Source organism: Medicago truncatula, chromosome 8 (assembly GCF_003473485.1).
Source record: "Medicago truncatula cultivar Jemalong A17 chromosome 8, MtrunA17r5.0-ANR, whole genome shotgun sequence".
Classification (NCBI taxonomy): Eukaryota; Viridiplantae; Streptophyta; class Magnoliopsida; order Fabales; family Fabaceae; genus Medicago; species Medicago truncatula.
Genome location: NC_053049.1, coordinates 10047626 through 10073197, shown reverse-complemented (window position 1 = coordinate 10073197; position 25572 = coordinate 10047626). Strand labels below are relative to the sequence as shown.

The following is a 25572-nucleotide window of genomic DNA, read 5'->3' as shown; positions in this document are numbered from 1 at the left end:
TTAAATCACATGGAAATATATTTATTGGCTTTTTAATTGGTATATTCAATTCTCTTACTATGCTGCAGAAATGTGAATATTTTTACTTTTGGATTCTGTGTAGAATTGTGAATAAATAATAATTGTGTTACTGTCTATATTATTATATAAGCACTTTGTTTCTGATCACTGTTATGTTAATTTCTCTAAGGACCAGATTGATAAAATAATGAAACTGCTTTAAATTTAGTATAAATTGCTTGCTTTCAATCCTCGATTTAGGATAACTGTTTGGACGGTAATCGTTTTAGAGATATTGAATTATCGCATTCGTGACATTTGATTTATATCAATATTAAGAAGTTTCAATGAATACGGACTGCCTAAAACTTTTTTTTTTTTTTTTTAAATAAATGATATTCATTCATTCAAATTCAAATTGATAGAGTACATCGATACAATGAAAATTCGCTAAAAACAAAAAGATAAATCTCTGAACAAACTCACAACATCCATGTTAATAGCATAAAACGACAAAGTACTAAAGCTACACATATAACTATATTTAAGTCTCCGGAATACACATGTCTCCGGATCTGCAACGTTGACGACTCCAAAGTTATTGATTTGATCTGCACTAGATCGAAGCTGATCTGACAATTTGAACTGAACAAATACCTGAACGAAACAAGAAAGACAAATAACGTCGCACTAAGACAACGAACAAAACAACGTTGCACTAAGACGACGAAATCATGAAAGAAAAAACGAAATAGAAGTGAAAATCACTTATTTCAATAAAAGGGAATTAGAAAAAAAAAAAAAAAACGAGTTAGAGGGGTGATTTTGGGTCAAAAATTGACCATAAATCACCCCTCTTTGGTGGATGAAGGAGAATGAACTAGGGTTTTAATTTGGTGACGGCTTACAAGAACATGCCTAAAACATTAGGGGGTTGTAATCAAAGAAGAGGACATCCAAGACATTGAGCTTAGCTATTTTGTTAAATTGTTGAGATACTAAGGAAATAAATTGTACTAACATTCAGTAACGGATCCGAAAAATTCAATAAGTAGGGTCAAGGTCTATTGTTATAAATACTTATACTTATAAAAATAAAAAATAAAAAATACATAACCGATAAACGGTTGACATTATATATCCAAAATGTTAAGAGATTAGAAAGACTACACCATTGTATATCTAAATATGGAAAATGTCTTATTATCTATGAATTATATAATTGCTCTCTATGTCTTCATATTTTATAAGTGTTGTGAGAATTTTTCATTTTTAACACTATCAAATATAACACTCTATAGATTATTCACTGGAATGAAGATCCATAATTAGATGTATTTTAAAATTGTTAGGTTAGATGTTTTTGGCATGTTTACAACCTACTATATTCGGGTTAGCAAGGAAATTTGCGGGATAGAGAGGAAGGCTAATCACGGCTATGAACATTACATTCATAACCTTGAAATAGTTTGGATGGTGCTTCGTAAATTTGGATATAATGACCAACTTATTCGTCCAACATCCAATATTTTACAATCCAAACCTAGGTACACTAATGGTTAAAAAAAACAGGAAAATGTTGCCAAGTATTCAAAGAACACAGGTCAAAGAAACCAATATAGTAATATTCTCTTAAGAAGTTGTTTATTCAACTTTTTTAAAGTTTAAAATGCATAAACCATGACCAGATATTGATTTCTCTTTTGAAAAATGCCAAATAAAGTATAACTGTGTAAGAGATATGACCAACTGTTTCGCTGCAGAACCAGAAAAGCACTGAGTAGTATATGTGTGCTCCTATACACCTTCTGTCTTCAATGAGCATTTCTTCCAAATGTCAAAAGAATTTGGAGAATATAAAGGAACCATGTGGCAAGTTACAAAAATGCCTCCAGCTCAATTGCTCAGAAGTTTCCTATTTAATTACATATATAAAATTATATACAAATTATACTAAACTGGTAAAAAAAAAAAAGCTCAATGAACAAATTTTTACCCTATGGTTAGATGACTGAAATCGCTCAAGGAGCAAAAAATGCTAAACCTAGTTCATAAATTTTCTACAGTTGGAAGCTCTGCAAAGGCAGGGAACTTTCAGTTCTTCTGGCTCGTCTGGATCGAACAAGTAATCATACCTGTTACAACATCAGAGAAAAATAAGTTAACCAAGTACGCATTGAAAGACACGCAAACATGGATCCAGAACGAAACTTACGTAAGTTCTTGACCAGCAGAAACATTGGTTTTCGCAATAAGAACAATCCGGTTCCCTTGATTACCCAAACTCAAAATCCTTGCATAGCAGTTTGGCATGCACTGAAAGTAAATCAGTGAACATCAGTATACTGTTTTTCGTATGCTATTGTAACATACCTTTATATAAAGTCACATAATTGATATTCAAAAAAAAAAAAAAAAAAAACACAATGGACAGTTGAGCTCAAGTCATAGAATGTTCAGTCAATATTTAATAAAAGCCGCATTGCAAGTAGATTCCAATAAAAACGTACAGAGTGGTTTATTAAACGTGCTATATTGCCCTTGTGTGTTGCATCGATGACAACCTCCTCGCTGATCTTGAACAACTGCATAATTTATATTAGTTAGTGTTATGAATAGCAGTGAATGAATTCAAATGTTATCAGCAATCATGAACCCGTCTAATGCAGGCATTTGAACCAAATATAGAAATTAAAATAACACGAATGAAACATAATGTCATTTTGAATGTGACTATTATAGGCTTCATTATGTTAAGCAGAATACAGACAGGTAGTACAATCTGTCTTAAATAAGAGACTCACATAGCAATCTTTGCCTTCTGAACGATATTTTGCTTCCCTCAGATCAGCCACACTACGCCTTACCTGCTCACCTCGATACTCAACAACCTGCGGACAAACATAACAAGCGTGAACTCTATTTCTTCACAAGAAATTGAAGCAAACCATCTTAATTAAAATAATACACAGTAAGTTACCATATCTCCTTCTTGTAGATCTCTTCGAGCAAAGAGACCCCATCCATGAATGCCCGATTTTCCGAAGCAAATTCTAAGATTTTCAGTTTTCTGTTACAAAACATTAAAAAATTACTTCAAATTAAAAAAAATAAAAAATAAGAGACGGGATTTTAAAAATTGAGATAACCAATTCAAGCAATTAATTTTAGCAAATGAAAATATATGTAATACCTGCAGATGGTGAAGACGGACCTTGAAAGAAGTAAATACTTCAGCATCCTATCACAAATCAATATTATAAGATATTAAATTAACATTTTTCTTTCACATTTTACAGTCAAAAGCAAGACCAGGTTATTTATTTCAAAAGCATGAAGTCGAACATATATCATGCTGACCGTGAAAATTACCTTATAGTTGTTCAATTGAGTTATTTCACCTAAAGAATGAAGACTGGGTCCCCTCAGCAAATGAATAATTGCCACATCAGCTCTCTGGAAATATGGGACAAAATTTGGTAAAGACACCAAATTGACAAAATATATATAATATTGAGATTTAACATTGAAGAATGGCCATTGATATGACAAAATAACCAAGGAGATGTTGACTTATAAATAAGTAGAAGCTTGTTAGCAATTAGATATAACAACTTGAATTAGTTTAGATTAGATTAGAATCTGAACTATCTGATTAAGAACTGATCCATTTTCTGTTTTGTCTATTATCCTTGGTATCTGTATTTCCATTTCCCTGGTTGTAGCAAGTTGGTACTATTTATCATTCTAGTACAACTTCAAATAAATAAGAAATAAAATTGCCATTTACTCTCCAAAAATTACACGGTATCAGATTCAGAGCATCTTGCTCTGACGTAGAAACCTTCTCACAAATGTGAAAATGGCCATGACAGAAGAAACCCTGAATCCCTCTAAAACCTCTACCATGACGGAAGAAACCTTCCCACAAATGTGAAAACGGCCATGACAGAAGAAATCCTAAAACCCTCAAAAACCTCTACCATCAGGGTGCAGCCAACTAGGTTTTTCCCCATTTTGATTGATGCCCTGTCTCAAGGTTGCAACTTGCAACTCGTTAATGTAAAACTTAATGGGGAGAACTATCTTGAATGGGTTCATTCTGTGAAATTCACACTGGATGAGAAGGAAAACAAAAGTATCCAACCGAAGACACTATACAACAAAGAAAAAATGATCCTTCAGTGCAAAAATGGAAATATCAAAATTCCGTTATTGTGTGCCTTACAATGCAATGGAACCATCAATTGGGAAGCCTTGCTGACAGCCAATGATGTTCGAGGAACTATTTGAGACTTCTATTGTAAAAATGGAACTGATCATAGATTTTTTTAACTTAAATCTTGTCCCTGGCAGTCTAAAAAGGAATAAAGATGTTACTGCATACTATATGGTGAAGTTATGGGTTTTAACTTTTAAACAAAAAATGATGACAATAAAATAATAAAGATTTTGAATATTACGATGGTTTAATATTACTGCGAATAATTTGATGACACAAAAGACTAAACATTAACCCCTATTTACAGGAGTGCAAGACTCCTAATCCTAAATAAATAGGAAAATAAGGGGGAAAATCATGATAATAACCAAGTAATATGATAACCAATCTTAGGATATAACCTAAAATACTCTAACATCAGAAACTAATCCTACTATATAAATTATGATGCTAACATAATATCTCGATATTATGAATATTGAGATATTCATAAGCTTGTTAAAAACATACATGTAAATCACAAAAGTCAAGGGAACAAACAAGTTTAAGTCCCTGCGACTTAAACAGGTAAACTATGGTCTGAGATGAAGTTTTCAAGGTTGTTGCACAAATAACAGAATGTCCTGGTATGGTTGCTGCCCAATGCTGGGCTCGACAGAGTGGTTCAGCAGCATCTGGGTCACACAAAGGTCTCTGCTGCCGCAGAGCGGAGGAAGTTTGTGTAGGGAACGTGAAAGGAAAGGAAGATTAGGGTTTTTAGTGTGCAAAATACCAGAAATGTCCCCAAAACGTCTCTGACTTTAGTGTGCAAAATGCCCTTTCACTTTTGTGAAAAAAAACACGCTGCACTGCTGCGAAAACCAACACACCTCATGCACCCTTATTGTTTGATACACCTAGTCTACTAGTGGTGGCTGGCCACTGTTCCACGCTGGCATAATTTTTGCATACATATCATGAATTTATTATGTTTTGCTTTTATTATGTCCCTGAATGTATTCGACGAATGAATAAGTTAAATTATCATTTTTTCCACAAAAATTATAAAATAAAACAAAACATAATAAAAGCAAAAGAATAGGTCAGTTAATACACTATTATGGCCATAATATAGTGTGTATAGAATCATCACCTTATTAGAAGACCTTAGGTGCACGCGACATCTCGCAGTAGAAAATGGCTCGACTCTATCATTTTCACGGGATGAACCTTCATTGAGCTCTATATTATTTGATGAGACCAGCCTTGATCCCCGGAAGCATCCCTTGTGATTTTCAATCAAAGTTCTGGGAGCAAATATCCCCAGGGATGAATGTGAAACCAGTACAGAATCTGGACTTGGGACTCTGATAATGAATTATCATATAAAACATCATTAATAAAAAGGAAGATGGCAAAATATATATAACCGGTCACTAGAGCACAAACCTATGAACTGCGCAGTATATTATCTTCTTTGTTATTGTAGTCCCATTCTTCACCATGGAATGCAACTGTAAGTTTGAAGGTTAAACAATATTAACATATTTCCCAAGCTCTTGTAATCCTCACATGAATAAATTCAAATACATAAAAATTATTTATTCTGGATGAACCGCAAAGGATGCACCAGTCCTCTGAAAGAAAGAGAGGAGACTAGGAAGGAAAAAATCAATAAAAAAGCAAATGTTTCTTATCAACCTAATCAACTTAAAAGAAACTTACTTCCATGGTATACCCAGCTCTTGATGCGCACATTACATGAAAATGAGTAGAACACTTGCAACAACTTGTACAAGAACCATGGCTTTGTTTACAAATTACACAGGTCTGCAGTCACAGTGGACAAGAAACATTGACATTAGTTTATGAATACAGCCCAGCATAAATATAAAAGAAAAATGGAAGGGAATGCCAAGTGTAATTTAAATTACAACTATGCCACTATCTTACTGAATAAATGAAGAAAAAGATATAACTGAAGGTGGAAAATTATATAGTGAATTTAGAGTTGAATTACATTTGAGCAGAGAGTACTTCGGAGGGATGAACTTTAAGAATAGTCATCCAAAAATAAATAAGAATGAAGCCTTTTGGTTCGAATATCAAGTAGAGTACAACTTGTGTAAATATATCGAGTTAAAGATATACAAAAAAACAGAACACTATGCCCAGTATGCATTCTGGATTTCTGGTACATTTTGGACTCAGCCAAATAAAATTTAGAATCATCCAGTGTGCATTCGGGATATAATTAACTGGTAGTTTTCATCTTTATGCAAGACTTATAGTTGATACATTCTCTCTATATATTGGATCTGTGTCCAAGTTTTAGTTTACATACATTCCTAATTGTTTACTTATAGAAGTGTGCAATAATTGAAGATATTATTCTATCTAAAATTAATCTCATGCATCACACAAGTCAACATCATAGCTGAAACCAATGGTTAAAAAATGATAAGATCGACTTATAGCCCGTCATCTCACCTTCACAAAGGAATTAGGAGGAATTCTAAGAATTCCGAGGGCAGGTTCCATGACCTCAGGGTTTTTGAAAACAACTTCACGTTGAAACCAAGCGCATGTTACATGAACCCACAACATCTCGACATCAGTTGGCTTCAGAGCACCACCTGCAAATCATTTTTCCATATATAGTAAAAGCAAATTAGCACTTCATCACATAAATGATCAGGAAGAACAAAAAGAGTTCAAACTGGCCCAAAATACTAGATTGACCTACCTTTTACTGGACAAAGGCAGCACTCTCTTTCAACATCAGGGGTTTCGCATACTCTGCATACCCAAGAAGTAAAATCCTGGACATGCTTTGCACCATAGCATTCCTGGTGGACTGCTATTTGGCATCTGCATAATAAACCAGAAAACCTAGTAAATTTAACGCCTAGTCAATTTGAAACAAAATGTGAATCGTCCAAAATAATTCTACAACTAAAGGGTAAAGATCAACTATAATTGTTTAACCTGTTGCAGATGATAATTTTGTTATCCTCATAGTCTTCGATCCATCTACAAATAGCACATCTTTCTGTCGTCCATTTTGCATGAACTGGCTCATACTTCTCTGTCATAACAAGTAAAAATAAATAAATCTCTGCCTTCGGATATATTCAAGGGAAAGCATGCAAGTGATGCGCAACTGAATGTTTCATAAAACATGGTAAACTAGAAAAAATTAAGGCTTTGGTATATAAAAGTTACATGAAATGAACACTTACCTTGCAAAAAGGCAAGCACCTGCTGCTGATCCAACTCCTGGGAAACTCCATCTTCTGGAATGTGCTCTGTGATCTGTAATTTATGTGAGTCAAAAATGAGAAAGAAACACCTCGTAATAAGAAAGGCACAATACAGAAAGAACTAATACAAACCCATTTTTCAAGCGGTAGCATTGTGCTTTTCACTTTCACACTGTATTTCCATTTTTTAGCTCTGCTTCCTGTGTGTCTTTCCCATTCACTAGGTGTCCGCTTCCTTGAATCACAAGAAACACATTTGCACATAATTCTGAAAAATGCAATCGCAAACAACTCAATGAAAGTCTTTGAAACTGTTTTGATGGTAAAGATAATAGTCAGATTTGTAGACAAATCCAGATTGACAGTAGTTACTTTTTCAAGTAATACTGGACTTATGCTAATGTAATAGTTAAACGCAAAATCATAAATAAAATTGATTTGTATACATTAAAACAGAATATACACATAAATATAAATGTGTGTGTGTGTGTGTGTGTTGATTATCAATCCCATAATATCCAAGAAGGGTTGATGGCTTACAAATGAAGCTTTGGGATGTAAATTCCTTCCATTCCATTGCACACCACCGTTAACTTCTCAGGTACCACACCGTTTTGGCTATTCTCCACTGATCTGTACTTCTCAGGTACCACAACGTTTTGGCTACTCTCCACTGATCTGTCTCAAAAATATCACATAGTAAGATTCAAAGTATAAAATAAAATGCTGAATACCCTGGATTAGAAGAAAACGGCAATGGATGATTAACATGTACTTGATTTTTGACTTGTATGTTGGTGATTCTGGTAATTTACAATTTATTCTTTCCTTGCAATCTGGACAATAGTAGTCGGTATTTTCCAGATCCTGCAACCAGAAGCCAGTCATTTAAATTCAATTTCAATCACTTTGTGAACCAACTAAGTATTTAAAAAGAAATCATGTGAAATTAGTATACTGTTCCATATTAACCACAACACAGCACCTTGAAATGTTCTGTAGAAATCTTATCACACTCAGCATGCACCCATACATTGCAACCATCACAACATACCTGATTCAAAAAGCTCCCAAAAGATATCAAAATTTGAATTTATTGTACCAAAAGTATATTAAAATAAATATTAGGAAAGAAACTAAATTGACAACAGACAGTCTCACCCAATTCCCACCATCTGAATGGTGCCAAATCTTTTTGCAAATTCCACAATATTGTTTTGATTTTCGTAACTGTAATAGCAGAATATAATTTTTTTTAAATCATCTAACATTGAAAAAAAAAAATTAGTGAAAATTTTGAAGCACTATTTTAAGCCTTTCTGTATAACCTTGACACAATGTTTGCATAGAAATTGTGGTGCATGACTTGAATCCTTAACCTTCTTCATGGTTTTGCATGGCAACATCAAACCACAGCTAGCACAACATCTGGCATCCTGCACAATATATTCACTGGATAAAAATAAACAAATAACCAGAGTCGATAAGAGATACAATTTTTTACAGTCAACTCTTATCCTAATCTTCTTTTCAGCATAATTACTGGACAAAGCAACATAAAAACAAACAAGAACACAACAAAAGACTTACGATCTGCATTTTAGAATGGACTATTGGAACTTTCGCATGCAGATTAATCGGAAGATATTCTCAGAAAGAATTGTTAAGTATTTATTCTAGACAAGAGAAAAACATTTTGAAGTCATGTCAATCTCATCCAAGATCATAAAAATACGTTGATAAATAGTATCTACAAGTCTGTACCGACTAGAACAGTACAAGTTTTACATCTCCATTTCAACTTGTTTTATCAATACGACTGGAACAGTACAAGTGTTACATCTCCATTTCAACTAGTTGTATCAATAAATTCATATCCTAAACTTGTTAAAATGTATAATGCTCAGAAAAATGGACCCGTCAGTTCGCAATACACGTGTCACCGATATTAACTACAAATTTGTACAGTCTATATGAATACAATTTATCTCTAAACCTGTTTGGTTCAAGGTTATGAAAAATGCTGCAATATTAATGACCTGTCTTTTGTTCAGCTGAATGCTTTATTAGTTTGGAGTAATAGATACCAGTTGTAAATGCTTACAAAATTATTAATCGTCCTTTTAATATTTCATGATGGCCATGAAAAACTAAAAAAACTACGCACATATAAAGAGGTTGCCTGACCATGGGTCAAAACTTACCCTCTAAAGGTGTTGCAACCGCGGGTTGCAGAAAATATAAGTTAGTTAAAATTTTGTTACACTATATCCATTATTTTTCAACGTTTTGGACTAAATCGTGTATCACACAACAAAAGCAGTTTGTTCAAAATTTCACTACGTTATAGCTGCTATTTGACAATAGTGCTGCCCCTAAATGAGTACATTTTGTATGGCTTACTCACTTTATCTAGGGGAATAGTTGTAGTTATGATACTGTAGTACTCACCCCGCCACATACTTGCAAAGACACACAATTGAAGTACTGGGCTTAAAAGATATATAAACACTTCATACTCTCTCCTAATTCCTATATGGTTGAACTTTATTATCCTGCACATAACTACAGATAATCACTTATATATTGGATATAAAGATGGTTTGGTGACTACGGTGGGAGAGTTAAGGAGTGGAGTGATAAGGAGGTCAAGAGTTGATCCCCACCCTCAACATAAAAACTAAAATACCAACATTGGCAGTTTAAAAAAAAAAAACAGTTAAATCAATCTATTTGTGATGTTTTTTATCATTAAGATTAGGGTAATCTTTGAATGTTTTCTCAAATTTCAATTGATCATGTTATCAGTTATCCTCTCAGATAATGTTTGCCAATTATTATTCATTGTTAGCATTAGTCCTGTAATAGTATCCTCACTAGTTTGTTACAAAAAAAAAAAAATTCGCAATAAATAAACCACTTTCTTATGCAAAAGTAAAAAATGAAAAGAAAAAAAAAAATCACCTTTTCCTGGCAGTAATATTCTTGATCAATATTTGAAGCTGAGACCTGTCGAAGTTTATCAGGATATGCTTCTCCGTCAGTCATTTCCTCCGCTCTCAACTGTGATTCCAGAATACCATCTTCTGCCAACTTTGCCTCCTCCAACGCCTTCCGAAAATCACTCGGTTTGCTCTTGAACAATTGTGTCTGCCCCTGAAATCTGAACAGAGATAAAAAAAAATTAAAAAAAAAAACTTGCTGATTAAATTTCCAATAATCCAACAGAAACAACTGTAGCTAGTACCATCTAACCACACACACCTGTTCATGAATTCTGCAAAGGGGAATACCATTCCCTGCTTCACCCAAGCATAATCCTGTCCATTCAAAATTCATTTAGAGTCCAGCACCAAAAACTCAAATTTACAATACAATAATAAATAAGCAAGACTTTCATAAAAATAATTACCCTTGTTCCATTTTTCGAATAACCGAAAAACATCACACAAAGTGTATCCGGAACACAACAGTCGATGACGGATTGAGGAGCCTCTGAGAGAGGATCAATCACCACACCGGGCCAAGCCGGAAACCTCTTCCCGCATTTCGCCCAAACAATATCACCCAAAGTAAATTCCTCCAGCCTATAAACATCTTTCCTCCTTCCCACATTCCCATTAATCTTTTCATCTGCACCGTCAAAACTAAGACCGGAACCAGAACCATTACTCCCGGTCTTCACCATAACCTTACCATCGTTTTCAAAGCTTGACGGAAGCACCTGAGGACCGCCACACGAGAACCGTACTTTCACCGTTTTACGCGATGAATTCAATTCAACTTCGCCAACACCACCATTATTTGTAACTTCACTGTTCCATGAAGCAGAACCAGTGTCAAAATCCACTTCAGGATTAAACCCATCCACCTTATGCTTCTTCTGACTCCCGGAACAACCTTCATGTTCTTCATCTTCACAATGAGGCTCATCCAATTTACACCTTTTCAATTTCGGCATTTCAACTTTAACACTACGTTTAATCACCATTTCATAAAACAACTATTTCGTTTCATCTGAAAACCCTAATTTCAAATTTCGAAATAATGTAATCAAAATTCCCACAATTCCAAAACCTCCTTGTTCAATACGTTAATCAATAGTCACAACCACCAACGCAATTCAGGATTTACGAATCTCGCAATTCGAAACCCTAAACCTAATTCAAAAAGGATGAAATCGAACGATGAAGCGAACGGAATAATGAAAACGGAAGAAACTGAGTGGTTTTTTATTATTCCGTTTGGAAGAGAAACGGAAAGGTGAAGAAATTTAATGGGAGATTGAAAGGTTGGTTTCGATCTCAAAAGCGATTATTGAAACAAGCGGAATGAGAGATTCTGAGATAACACGGTGTGTGAAAATTTTGAATTGAATTGGGAGAGAAAAGATGAATGGAACAATGAAGCAGAAGAAGCTTTGTGTTGTGGTGTGTGTATGATACGTTAGGTGTGTTTGGAATTTACAAAAAAAAATATAATAATAATAATAATTAATAATTTTTATTTTATTTTGACCAAGTTATTATTTTTTATTTTATTTTGATAATTTATTGTTTTTTTATATAGAAGTTAGATAATAAATAACTGTATTTTTCCTTACAAAAACAAAATAACTGTAATTATTATAGAATCCTTGTAAAAGGAAAAAAAGAATTAAAATTCATGCACTTAATATTCAACAAAATTTATTATTTCATTACATTATTATACTTTTATAAAGATTAACGATAAGACGTACACGTCCCTTAAAATAACGATAAGACGGACACGCAATAACTTTTGACCGTATATCTTTTTTTAATAAATTTTTGACCGTAAATCTATTTTATTACTTTTGATTGTCTTTTTTATTTGACAATTAAGATTCGTTTAAAGTGTGTGTATTATTATAGTGGGGTTGTTCTTATTGTAAATGCGAACAAATTTATTTTATTAAAATTTTAAATTATGTTATAAGACATGTAAAAAAGAAAATGAAACAATTTAAATAAAGGATATAATATTTTTGCGGATAAATGAAATGTATAATTGAAACAAAAATTATACTAAAATTACATATTTGTTTTATATTTTTTGTGTGTAAATGGGCGGCAAGCTCTCCCTAAGAGTTTTAACGTTGTTGGATGTCCAATGCAAGATTCGAACTCAGAATTTTGGTTAAGTTAGAAGAAACTCGTTTCATCTTATCTAAATGCTTTTGAGTGATATTCATTTTATATATGGATATGCATTTGGAATTTATTCATTATTTTTATTTATTTTGTTTCGCTAATGTATTATTATATTTATGGAGGCTAAGTAATAAATAAATAGCTGAATTTTTAGAATCTCTGAAGAAGAAGAAAAATCAAAGACAATATACTTAATTTTCAATGAAATTCCATCAATTTGACATTTTTTTTAAAAACTCGGTATCTTATCCAAAAATCGATTAATTTGATGGGTACAACTTCAATTGTCCACATGTGTAAGGCACATTTAAAGTCAGAGCAAAGTTTTATATGGACTTAACACATCGACATCATTTTAACATATTATTTCATTTTATTTTTATAATTACTAACAAAAACATGGATATCAATGTACTCATTGTTTTTTTTTTTTGTCAAGTAGCCTAGTGGCTAGAACTCACACAGTTAACTTGTGGAGAAGTGGAGTGTTCAGGGTTCGAACCCCGGCACCTGCATATAATATGCAATATCTCTACCAACTGAGCTAAACTCACAGGGATCTCATTGGTTTTTCTTTATTGTACATTATTATATATCTATTTGATCACAATTGATTATAAAAAAAAAAAATATTAACATATATCGCAATCAAATAATTTTGCCAAATAAGAAAACACAATTGTTTAAAAATAGTATGATGTGACGAAAAATGTACTATACCAAAATTGAATTTCCTTTTTTTGAAAGAAATATTCTCTTTATTTGAGATATACATGTTTTGAAAAGTGTGATACCATATGATTATGAAACAACTCTGGATCACAAATTGTTTGCGGATTAATTCAGTTCTAACAAAAATTATATTCATATATTGTTTTAGATAGACAAAATGACAAATAATTATTAAAACTCACATACACAAATGAAGGGTCGATGTTCGAACCTCAGTCAAAACGTCTAACCTAACAATTTTGATATTTTTATCGGTTGAGCTGAAATTTATACACAAAATTATACTCATATTAGTTTCTGGTATTGTCCTCCTAGAGGCAAATTACTTCATTTGATGTATGAGTTAGGAACTAATTTATCATTGATATGAAAATATCAAAAATTAATTTGAGTTTATTTTTTGTCAAAGATTGAATGGGACCGCGAGAAAATAACAATTGATCAAATTGGATCTATTATCTTAAATTAAATAAACATATTTTAAAATATGGATTGGTTTGTTTTTATATTTTGACATGATTTCAAATTTCGGCCACAGGATGACTAGTTTTTTTATTTTTAATAGGATGGTTTTTTTATAATGAAAACGATATTAATTATTAGTATTGAAAAAATAAAATAAAAAAATTATCCAACATGTTGGGTAACGTGTGCTTTTCAATATTTAATTTATTTTTCCCAAGGATAGGGAATGCTGATCTGGAAGCTGAGACGAAGCCAAATTTTGCTGTGCGTTGCTTGCTTCAGTTCAGTTCAGGGGAAAGCGCGAACTGTGCGTTTCTTCTTTTCCTCTTGTAGCACCCACCAATTGTGTGTGTGCGCCTCTCGGTCAACAAGTACACGACTATAAGATTTCTTTCTTTGGCTGGTACAAGTACAGGACGAAAGTAAAAGGAGGGATACATTCAATCAAACAAAATAAAAATAAGACTCTTGTTAACCGGTATCCTTGAGAGCAATGGTTAAGAAATCTACAAATAAAAATTTTATCTTGGAAATATAAGATGTTACTTTTGATCAAGTAATGATTATACAACTTTTTCATAAAAATTTACTTGATTTGGATGCTTAACCAATGTCTTTGGGACACTAGTTATCATTCTCTCGTTATTAATATTATTTTCAATTTATAAGTTATGTATACATCGTTATTTCGTAATAGTCATTTTGATCTTAAATATGTGCAACGAGTAGTTACAATAGTCATTCAATGTATCAAAATTTTAAAATTGTCGATGATTGTGCACTATGTTAGACAAGGAGTAGACCACCAAATTAGTCTTTGTCTTTGTAGGTCACTCTCAAATTAGTCTTTGACTTTATTAATATTTCAAACTAGTCGTTGTCTTTTTCAAAGGTTTTTCAATTTGGTCTCTCATTAAGTGACAAAAACATAAAGACATGGACCTAATTGAGAAACTTTTGGCAAAGATAGAGACTGATTTGAAATATTAATAGAGTCGGTGACTAATTTGAGAATGACTTACAAATACATGGACCTAATTGAGAAACTTTTGGCAAGGATAAAGACTAATTTGAAATATTAATAGAGTCAGTGACTAATTTGAGAATGACTTACAAATACATTGATCAATTTGGTGGTTTACTTGTTAGTCAAAATAGTCTCTTACTTTAAAATGCTTTGTTAATATCGTCATATTAATCCTTGAATATATTTTCTTATTGTCATATCAATTCGTATAAGTACTTATTTACTATCATGTCAGTCTCTATTTAAAAAGAGTGCATGTCAGCATTGCAGGACTATATTACCGTCAGAGACTATTTTGACTAACGAAATGCACAATTAGAGACTATTTTAGAAATTCGATTCATTGAAGGACTGTTGTCGTTACCTGTTCTACATTTAGGATGTGTTTGGACAGAGGGTTTAGGAGAGGAAGTGAGGGGAGGGTTTACTTTTTACTTTTAAATTACGGACACTATGAAATATTTTTTTTAAAAGTTAACATATTAATATGGTCCGTAATATGGTAAACGATCATATAAGACTTCAACCACACTTAATTTATTTTAAAAAAATATGTTATATGGTCCGTAATTTAAAAAAGAAAAGTAAAATCTCACCTCCTATCCCCTCCTAAACCCTCGATCCAAACACATCCTTAGAGAACAACACATGACGCCTCAAAACGGATGTACAACACATGACAATAACTCTTGCATCATCTCAGGAACTATCTCGATAAGCCAAACATGAACGTGTTTCACTGTCTTAAGCGCCAACAAACATAAAAGGATATATCTTTATCATGTCTCTATCAAAAATCTTATTATTTTTCAGTTTTGTATGTTAGCTCTCATACCTCCTGTGCAAATGTTCTTATCAAATTAAAAGCTAAACATTTTGGCTTATCTAAAAGTAGGGTGCCAATAGCAAAGTCATTAGCTGTATTTATTTTTGGGCTAAAATATAGACCAACCCAAACATAACCCTACTTTTCAACCCGCATCCTTCTTCTACTTCCCTACGTATAAACAAACAAACACTTCCACTGGCGGCTGCTTCTTCAATCAATCTAAGCACCACAGTTTTGTTTTCAAAATCATTTTTCATTCAGTTTTACACTTTTACATTGGGGTTATTTTTTTCTATGCATGAACATAGTTTTGAAACAGCAAGGAAATGATGTTTATATAGTAAAATTCACATACACAACCTTTCTCTTCTTAAGCTCGTGAAATATTGAAATTGTTTGCTACAAATATTTTCTTATATTCAAGCTTCTGGTTTCTTTTGAGAGTAGATTACAGTTTACAACTTTCTTGAATTTCTTTGATCTCGAAAATTTATCTTCTTGCATTACTCTACTTCATCTCTTGAAACCGTGCAAACCGTCCAACCAAACCGGCATCCGAATAACCCGTCACCCGAACTAACCGTTGAAGCAAACGGACGGCGGTGGGTTTCATTTTTCCACCCGCAAACTAATTATCCTATTATGTATAATCCAGCTACGCGTGTTACAAAAGAACCCAATGCGGTTCTTGAATTAGGTTCACGAATTGGTCGATTCACACTCGATACGTCGTCGTTTCTTAACCTAACTTCAGAAGCATGTTCACCAGCTTCACTTCTTTCTAATTATCTTTCCTTCAACAACCTCACACGTGTGGCATCATCATCAAAACGCACCGTTTCACTCAGTTTAAACAATAGCGGTGGTGGTTATAAGTTTAGGAATATTCTTCATGATTTTAATAGAGCTGTTAGGGTTCATTGTGAGAGGATGCCGATTGGATTCGCTTCGTTGAGAGTAGGTGATGGAGGTGACGGTGGTGGTGGTGGTGGTGTTGGTGAGGGGAATGATGTTGGTGGAAATGGGAATGGGGTTGGTGTGGAAGATGAAGGATTGGGATTGAAGAGTGGTGAGGGGAAGAAAGCGAAGAAGGTTTTGATTTTGATGAGTGATACTGGTGGTGGTCATCGTGCTTCTGCTGAAGCGATTAAAGCTGCTTTTTATCAAGAATACGGCGATGATTATCAGGTTTTTTAATTTAATTAAGTTGATTTTTATGTAATTAGCTTTGAATCACTAAAACATACATCGGACATGACACTGACACTTTGATGGTAATAAATTACTAATCAAATGTAATCACATGCGTCACTGTTGTATTGGTCTTGGATACTGACATGTGTCAGAAACCACGGGACAGGCTATAGTTTTGGTGCTATTGAGGTAATTAAAGGAATAAAATATGATGCTTTTGTTTAAGAGCAAGGGGATTTTTAGGCAAAAAAGTTAGGGTGTGGTTAAATGAACCGTTTATCATATTTTGTGTATTGAGTAATGTGGTTAAAGTGTTTCTATAGAACGTTTGAGTTGTTTTTGTAAGCTATTTTAGAGAGTTTAGTAGAGTGAGATGGAAATAGGTTATGTGGATGTTTGGTTATGCAGTGAAAGAAATTGAGTTTGAGTGAATTGATTATGTAAAATTGATTCCAGTTAATAGCTAGTTGTAATTAATCTGCCTCTACAGTGAATTGATTATGTAAAATTCTTGTGTTTTGTTTACACTTTGGAGTTTATGCCATGCAGGTATTTATTACTGATTTGTGGTCTGAGCACACACCTTGGCCGTTCAATCAAATTCCCAAAAGCTATAGCTTTTTGGTGAAACATGGACCGCTGTGGAGGATGACCTACTATGGAACTGCCCCACGTCTAGTTCATCAGTCAAATTTTGCTGCAACTTCAACATTCATAGCTCGGTGAGATTTTGGTTTATCCTTTTCACCTAGTAGTTCTTTTCAAATAACTTCAATGAAAAAATAAAAATAAATTAATTAGTATCCACCCTGGCGGATAACTGATAAGTTTATGAGGGGACACATAAATGAAAGGTGGGGCATTAACTGGTCTAATATTCACCCTGTTATTTGTGTTGTTTATTACCATAGGATCATTCAAACAATATAACATGTTATATTAGAATAGTTTCATTGTCGTTATGGACTGGATTTCTAGTGGTGGAGATAAATTATTTTCTTTTATCCAACACATCATACATGGATTTTTGTTCCTGTGCAATATACAGATTTTGGGTGTCTAAACCATAAGTATACAATACATGGTTCATCATTTCAATAAAAATGAGAGCATGGTAGTTCAGCAGTATTTCAGCAAGGTTCTGATTTGATATTTGACTGGCTCCTACCAATATAGTGCATGACAATCTCAATCAGTTGCCCTCTTTATTGCCTTCAGTTGCAGTGTGCTCCCACATTGGATAAGATTAGGCCCGTAAACGACTTTATATGTGGAAGGAATCTCTTGCCTCACAAGCTAGTTTTGTAGGATGGAGTTAGGCCAAACTTAAATTTTAAGATTGTATCAGAGCCTTTCCAAGGTCTATCGGGACACCAGCTATCAGGTCTCCCACTACCGGGCCATGCTCCATATGTCAAATCTTGAGCGTGAAGGGAGTCTGTCAAGAGTCCCACATTGAATAAAAAATCTTTTAAATAACTTTATAAGTAGGAAGCATCCCTCACCTTGCTAGCCAGCTTTGTAAAAGTTTGAGTTAGGCTATAACCAAATTCTAAGAGAATATTATAGTACATTAATGTTAGCAGTAATCAATATTTGACAGATATAGTACATTATGTTAGCAGTAATCAATATTTGGCAGAAGTTGTTGAAATTTGCCAGTGTTGACGCATATATTATTTGTTCTGGAAACTAATTTTATTTACGCTAGCTCTTATCTTATGACGTATATATTACATGTCAGAGGTTAAGTATATCTTATATGTTTTTACAGTGAGGTTGCTAAAGGGTTAATGAAGTATCAGCCTGATATAATAATCAGTGTGCATCCACTGATGCAACATGTTCCCCTTCGCATTTTGAGGTCAAGGGGTCTTTTAGATAAGATTGTTTTTACCACAGTTATTACAGATTTGAGCACGTGCCATCCAACATGGTTAGTTTAGTTCTTGTTTTTTAGTATTTTCTATTCCAAAATATTACCAATAATCTCATTTTGACATTTTATTTTTTGTATTTTTTAGGTTTCACAAGCTTGTAACTAGATGTTATTGTCCAACTACAGATGTTGCCAAAAGAGCAATGAAAGCTGGACTCCAACAAACCCAAATAAAGATTTACGGCCTACCTGTTAGACCTTCCTTTATAAAGCCTGTTCGGCCAAAGGTATGCCATGTTCTTAACTTCTTTTAGTTATGGCATGATTGGTCAACTTGTAGTGAAACTACATTTCCGAATGACTTTTTCAGAATTATTTTATACAATGAGATATGGTATGCTAAGGGTAGGCATGTATTGTTGACTACAACCATGGCCCTGATTTTGCTATTTAGTTATTATTTGAGGTTCATTATTTTAATCTAATCTGTTCTATAAACTAATTCCACATCTAATGTTAATCTGAGCTGGTCCCACCCAGTGAGATAAGACTTGACTGTTGTTATTGTTAACATTATGGTTCACTGTGGACGGATGTAGAATTCACCCTATTTTACATTTAATATTTTCCTTAGGTAGCAGCATATGGAGAAGTGAATAATAGCAAAAATCAAATTCTCAAAATTCAAATTTTTAATGGTTCAATACTATAATCAATTTTAGGTTAGTGTACATGATGGCAGACATGAAACTTGTTGATGCACATGCAAGCTAGTATTTCACTCTCTTTAGACATAAATTTGGTAGTTTCACTGTTTTTACTTTTAATCAAAGCTTGATGATATATTAACCATGCATTTCATTGGTATCTGCTTTCACTGATTGGCTGCTATGCACATAATTGTTTCATGTTTCTGCAATTTGGTTTTCTTTTATATCAAGTAATGCTGACGTTGTCAAGCTTTTCTAATAGGATGAACTGAGGAGAGGTTTAGGGATGGATGAGGATCTTCCTGCTGTATTATTGATGGGGGGTGGTGAAGGCATGGGTCCCATTGAAGCTACTGCTCGGGCACTTGGAGATTTATTAAATGACGAGGGGGTTCCCACAGGTCAGATTCTTGTGATCTGTGGTCGCAATAAGAAGCTTGCTAACAAACTCAGTTCTATTGATTGGAAGATTCCAGTGAAGGTATTGATGAATTAATTGTTCCGGTGTTTGTGATTTTACTTGAACCAGTATTTGCATGTTCTATACTTTTATTACATGATAGACTGTTGTCTAGTTTTAGGATCAATGTTTGAACTTTTGAAGCAAACCTGTGAGCAAAAAAATGTTACTCATGGTACTATTGAATATAAAAAAAATGACTACTTTGTGAATTATGGGCATGTGTCTACTGTCTCTAGGGGTGGGCAAAAATATCCAAAAACTGAACCGAACTGAACCAAACTAAAATTAACTGAACCATTACATTGGTTATTAAACCGAACTGAACCAAACTAAAATTAACTGAACCATTACATTGGTTATTGAACCGAACCGTTTTTTAAAAAAAGTTCATCAACTGTACCGATGGCTTCTTCTTCACTACTTCTTTTGCCTCTGGTTCGTAACCTTTCTCTTCTCTTTTTCATTTTCATCATTTTTTCACAAGCACCGCTTTTTTTTTCTTTTTCAAATGTTTGGATTGTTGTGTAAATTTTTACAGCTTTCATGCATATGCAGTACCGTTTTATTATTGTGTTGCGATGTGTGGAATTTAGGGTACTTTTGATTGATTTTTCTTTCAAAAAATAGGGTACTTTTGATTTCATTGACTAATTGAATTATTCTTCACAAATTTACTCGAATACTTACCTAAAATAGCTTTATGAATATGATGTATAATTTGATTTTGGTTCGGTTAATATGGTTACCTAAAATAGCTTAATTTTGGTTCTGGTTCGGTTCGGTTAATAGGCAAGAAAACGGTTAACCGAACCATAATTTTGGTTCAGTTCGGTTAGTTCCAAACTTTAAACGGTTTGGTTCGGTTATTCCGAACCATTTCAACACTTCGGTTCGGTTTGGTTTGGTTAATATGGTTAACCGAACCATGCCCACCCCTGTCTCAATTAAGAGAGTATTCAAGTAAGAAAATGGAGTAGACAATTGGGATCCCAGAATAATTAAAGATGTGAAAATGAGAGTTATAGTTTTTAATTTATAATTGATGAGCGGCAAGATTGGCTCTAAATTGATTAATTGCTCCTAGCAAACTTTCTAGGGTGAGAACCTAATCTCTACCCATTGTACAACGAATAGCTAAATTATAATATTTTAGACTTACTTAGTTCACAACTTTGATCTAATTTATTTGAAATGAAAATTTTCTTTCTTATGAGTTAAAGTAGAAGATGTCTGGGGTAAATAAATACATGTAGATATGGAATCCCCTAAATTATTGTTTTTACCCATGTTTTAGGTCAAGGGGTTCGTTACCAAAATTGAAGAATGCATGGGAGCCTGTGATTGCATTATTACAAAGGTTGGATCTCATTGTCGAGGCTATTTTTTTCTTACCTCATTATGACAGCTGTTGATGGATTCTTTTTTCTTCCTTCTGTAGGCAGGCCCAGGGACAATTGCAGAGGCCATGATTCGAGGCCTACCTATTATTTTAAATGATTACATTGCCGGGCAGGTAATGTGGTTCTTATTATTGCCATTTCTTGACCTTGTCATGAATTATTATTTGAAAAAAGTTAGCTTGCACTATTGTGGCTAATCGATGAAAGTAATTTCAGAGTTGTAACCTGACACCGAAAATACCCCTTATATGCCATGAATGGAAGCTTGATTTGGAATCTTTTCCAAAGTAGATTGGTCTGCATATACACCAAAGTGCTTGAATATGATTGTGAACTTACATCATTTCCTTTTATTTCAGGAAGCTGGCAATGTTTCCTATGTAGTTGAAAATGGATGTGGAAAGTACTCTAAATTGCCTAAGGAGATAGCGAAAATTGTTGCGGACTGGTTTGGTCCGAAGGCCGATGAACTAAAAGAAATGTCCCAAAATGCATTAAAACTAGCAAGGCCTGATTCTGTGTTCAGAATTGTCCATGACATGCACGAGCTAGTTAAACAAAGAAGCTTATTGAGAGAGTATTCTTGTACAGCTTAATCACACTGAGGCTAATTTTTCAAAGGAGTGTTTTGTTCAAAATGTAAAAGGCAGCAAAGGTTTAGCTACTCATTTGAAATTAATAATAATAAAATTAATAATTTTGATGTTTAGCTACTCATTAGTAAAAATGAGGATATGTTTTCCCGCCAATTGGATATTGATGTTTAGCTACTCATTTGAAATTAATAATAATAAAATTAATAATTTTGGTTATTTTATTTTTTAGCATTCTTTGTTCCCTTGACTTTTTCAGTTCATGTTTATATTATTGCCTGTTAGGTAATCTTAATATTGTAAAGAAAAATCTCATAGCCCAATGACAAGGTAACACTTATGCACACTTTATATTAAACTTAACGGAAACTTAACTAACGATACGAAAAAAAAAATTAAAGTACTCAATTAATCTTTTTTTAGTTAAGTGACCTAAGCGAGACCAATTAAATTCTTCCTCAAAATTGTAAATATAAAATGAACACTAGTAGTGCCATGGTAAAGTAGTTGTGCAGCATGTTAAAATTGGAATGAAGTTAAAATAACAAAACATGAATATAAAATATCTTATAAAATGCAAAGACTGTAATTTTTTCAAAAATGAATATAAAATATCTTATAAAATGCAAAGACTGTAATTTTTATTTTTATTTTTTATAATTTTTAACACATTAAATACTATAACTATATGACATTTTATTTATGTTTAATTCACAAAAAAAACTAGATTTTTATTAACCACCGTAATATATATATATATTTTTTACAGTGGCCGGAATTTTAATCCCAGACCTTGCATATTCTATGCATTGTCCCAACCAACTGAGCTAAGTTTACGAGGATGTAATAATTTTATTTTAGTAAACACTAGTTGTTTTTAATTCACCTATAAAAAAACTAATTCTTCTATTCCAAAAAAAGCAGTGTCTAATTGTTTATCAAAAACAAACTGTTTATCAAAAACAAACTGTTTATCAAAATTAAATTATGATTCGACCAAAAATAAATGAATAAAAGTATAATAAGATAAAAAAAATTTGCCGGTTTTGTATTTACCGTTATCGTCTCTATATAAAATCACGGAGTTACCATATTTCTCTTTCGTAGTTTGTTTCATCACTGCGAAGTATTAAATTTCGCGATCTGAATAAACCCTTCTTCCTTCTTCAGCGATTCAATTCAATGGATAAAGGAAAGGGTGTGATGGGTTCTTCAGGACGAAGATGGGCCGTTGATTTCTCCGATAACTCAACTTCTCGCGATTTCATCGATCCTCCCGGTTTCTCACGCGCTTCCCTCAATCAAGACGATTCTACCCTTAGTCGCCAAAAGAAAGATGCTGAATCCAATTGGAAATCTCAGGCATGCTTCCCCTCTCTTCTTCAATTCAATTTAGTGTAACGTATGTATAATTTCTGTATTTTTTATTTTATTTTTTTATATTGTTTTGAATTTATTATAATCTTTTATTCACGATAATATTAGTGTTATAATGATTAGTTATATTAGTAAAAAATTTAGTTCAGTCGGTCTCCTTCCATTCCTTTCTTATGAGTTGAGTTGTAGGTGATGGAGGTGACGGTGGTGGTGGTGGTGGTGTTGGTGGAGGTGAGGGTGAGGGGAATGATGTTGGTGGAAATGGGAATGGGGTTGGTGTGGAAGATGAAGGATTGGGATTGAAGAGTGGTGAGGGGAAGAAAGCGAAGAAGGTTTTGATTTTGATGAGTGATACTGGTGGTGGTCATCGTGCTTCTGCTGAAGCGATTAAAGCTGCTTTTTATCAAGAATACGGCGATGATTATCAGGTGTTTTAATTTAATTAAGTTGATTTTTATGTAATTAGCTTTGAATCACTAAAACATACATCGGACATGACACTGACACTTTGATGGTAATAAATTACTAATCAAATGTAATCACATGCGTCAGTGTTGTATTGGTCTTGGATACTGACATGTGTCAGAAACCACGGGACAGGCTATAGTTTTGGTGCTATTGAGGTAATTAAAGGAATAAAATATGATGCTTTTGTTTAAGAGCAAGGGGATTTTTAGGCAAAAAAGTTAGGGTGTGGTTAAATGAACTGTTTATCATATTTTGTGCATTGAGTAATGTGGTTAAAGTGTTTCTATAGAACGTTTGAGTTGTTTTTGTAAGCTATTTTAGAGAGTTTAGTAGAGTGAGATGGAAATAGGTTATGTGGATGTTTGGTTATGCAGTGAAAGAAATTGAGTTTGAGTGAATTGATTATGTAAAATTGATTCCAGTTAATAGCTAGTTGTAATTAATCTGCCTCTACAGTGAATTGATTATGTAAAATTCTTGTGTTTTGTTTACACTTTGTAGTTTATGCCATGCAGGTATTTATTACTGATTTGTGGTCTGAGCACACACCTTGGCCGTTCAATCAAATTCCCAAAAGCTATAGCTTTTTGGTGAAACATGGACCGCTGTGGAGGATGACCTACTATGGAACTGCCCCACGTCTAGTTCATCAGTCAAATTTTGCTGCAACTTCAACATTCATAGCTCGGTGAGATTTTGGTTTATCCTTTTCACCTAGTAGTTCTTTTCAAATAACTTCAATGAAAAAATAAAAATAAAATAATTAGCATCCACCCTGGCGGATAACTGATAAGTTTATGTAACTAATTATTGTAACTAACTATTACTATTACATCTGATTGTAATTGTTATTGATTAATTCTATTATTGGAAACAGAAAGCTTGGGAAGTTGCACAAGCACCATTTAAGAACTTGTTAATGATGTGGATGGCTGGTAATACTGTTCACTTGTTTAGTATTGGTATTACCTTCTCAGCTCTTTGGCAACCCATAAGTGCCTTACAGAGTGTTGGAAAAAGTAAGTATCATTTCTATCTCTCTTGTACAGCTTAATCACACTGAGGCTAATTTTTCAAAGGAGTGTTTTGTTCAAAATGTAAAAGGCAGCAAAGGTGGTGTATCACTAGTAAAAATGAGGATATGTTTTCCCGCCAATTGGATATTGATGTTTAGCTACTCATTTGAAATTAATAAAAATAAAATTAATAATTTTGGTTATTTTATTTTTTAGCATTCTTTGTTCCCTTGACTTTTTCAGTTCATGTTTATATTATTGCCTGTTAGGTAATCTTAATACTGTAAAGAAAAATCTCATAGCCCAATGACAAGGTAACACTTATGCACACTTTATATTAAACTTAACGGAAATTTATCAGAAGGGACCAAAACGATACGAAAAAAAAATTAAAGTACTCAATCAATCTTTTTTTAATTAAGTGACCAAAGCGAGACCAATTAAATTCTTCCTCAAAATTGTAAATATAAAATGAACACTAGTAGTGCCATGGTAAAGTAGTTGTGCAGCATGTTAAAATTGGAATGAAGTTAAAATAACAAAAAATGAATATAAAATATCTTATAAAATGCAAAGACCGTAATTTTTTCAAAAATGAATATAAAATATCTTATAAAATGCAAAGACTGTAATTTTTTTTTTTATTATAATTTTTAACACATTAAATACTATAACTATATGACATTTTATTTGTGTTTAATTCACCAAAAAAACTAGATTTTTATTAACCACCGTAATATATTTTTTTTTTTATAGTGGCCGGAATTTTAATCCCAGACCT

The 25572-nt window shown here is 33.1% G+C and overlaps 3 protein-coding genes across 5 annotated transcripts; 2 read left to right on the top strand and 1 right to left on the bottom strand.

Moving 5' to 3' along the window:
• Positions 1-1480: 1480 nt before the first annotated feature.
• On the bottom strand, positions 1481-11909 carry LOC25500701 (histone-lysine N-methyltransferase ATX3). 2 transcript variants are annotated; one of them, XM_024773838.2, is made up of 24 exons: positions 10877-11909; positions 10729-10784; positions 10429-10627; positions 8793-8900; positions 8626-8694; positions 8450-8518; positions 8240-8331; positions 8005-8142; positions 7597-7732; positions 7444-7516; positions 7190-7289; positions 6948-7072; positions 6692-6837; positions 5927-6031; positions 5651-5715; positions 5355-5568; positions 3373-3456; positions 3194-3241; positions 2981-3070; positions 2805-2891; positions 2511-2585; positions 2216-2316; positions 1997-2135; positions 1481-1915 (listed from the first exon to the last, which is right to left on the bottom strand). In XM_024773838.2, the coding sequence occupies exons 1-23, from the start codon at positions 11453-11455 to the stop codon at positions 2045-2047; spliced, it is 2850 nt and encodes a 949-aa protein (XP_024629606.1). In that variant the 5' UTR covers positions 11456-11909; the 3' UTR covers positions 1481-1915; positions 1997-2044. The 2 variants fall into 2 exon arrangements, with proteins under 2 accessions (XP_024629606.1, XP_039685181.1); XM_039829247.1 differs by having other exon boundaries at positions 1481-2135.
• A 3954-nt stretch (positions 11910-15863) lies between these two features.
• Positions 15864-24994, top strand: LOC25500699 (probable monogalactosyldiacylglycerol synthase, chloroplastic). Of its 2 annotated transcripts, XM_039828637.1 has the most exons (9): positions 15866-16879; positions 17435-17607; positions 18660-18821; positions 18910-19051; positions 19737-19955; positions 21232-21294; positions 21376-21450; positions 21697-21992; positions 24889-24994. In XM_039828637.1, the coding sequence occupies exons 1-8, from the start codon at positions 16334-16336 to the stop codon at positions 21931-21933; spliced, it is 1617 nt and encodes a 538-aa protein (XP_039684571.1). In that variant the 5' UTR covers positions 15866-16333; the 3' UTR covers positions 21934-21992; positions 24889-24994. The 2 variants fall into 2 exon arrangements, with proteins under 2 accessions (XP_039684572.1, XP_039684571.1); XM_039828638.1 differs by lacking the exon at positions 19737-19955 and having other exon boundaries at positions 15864-16879.
• Positions 22996-24845, top strand: LOC120577374 (ER membrane protein complex subunit 4). The gene is made up of 2 exons (XM_039828639.1): positions 22996-23292; positions 24653-24845. The coding sequence occupies exons 1-2, from the start codon at positions 23113-23115 to the stop codon at positions 24827-24829; spliced, it is 357 nt and encodes a 118-aa protein (XP_039684573.1). The 5' UTR covers positions 22996-23112; the 3' UTR covers positions 24830-24845.
• Positions 24995-25572: the final 578 nt, after the last annotated feature.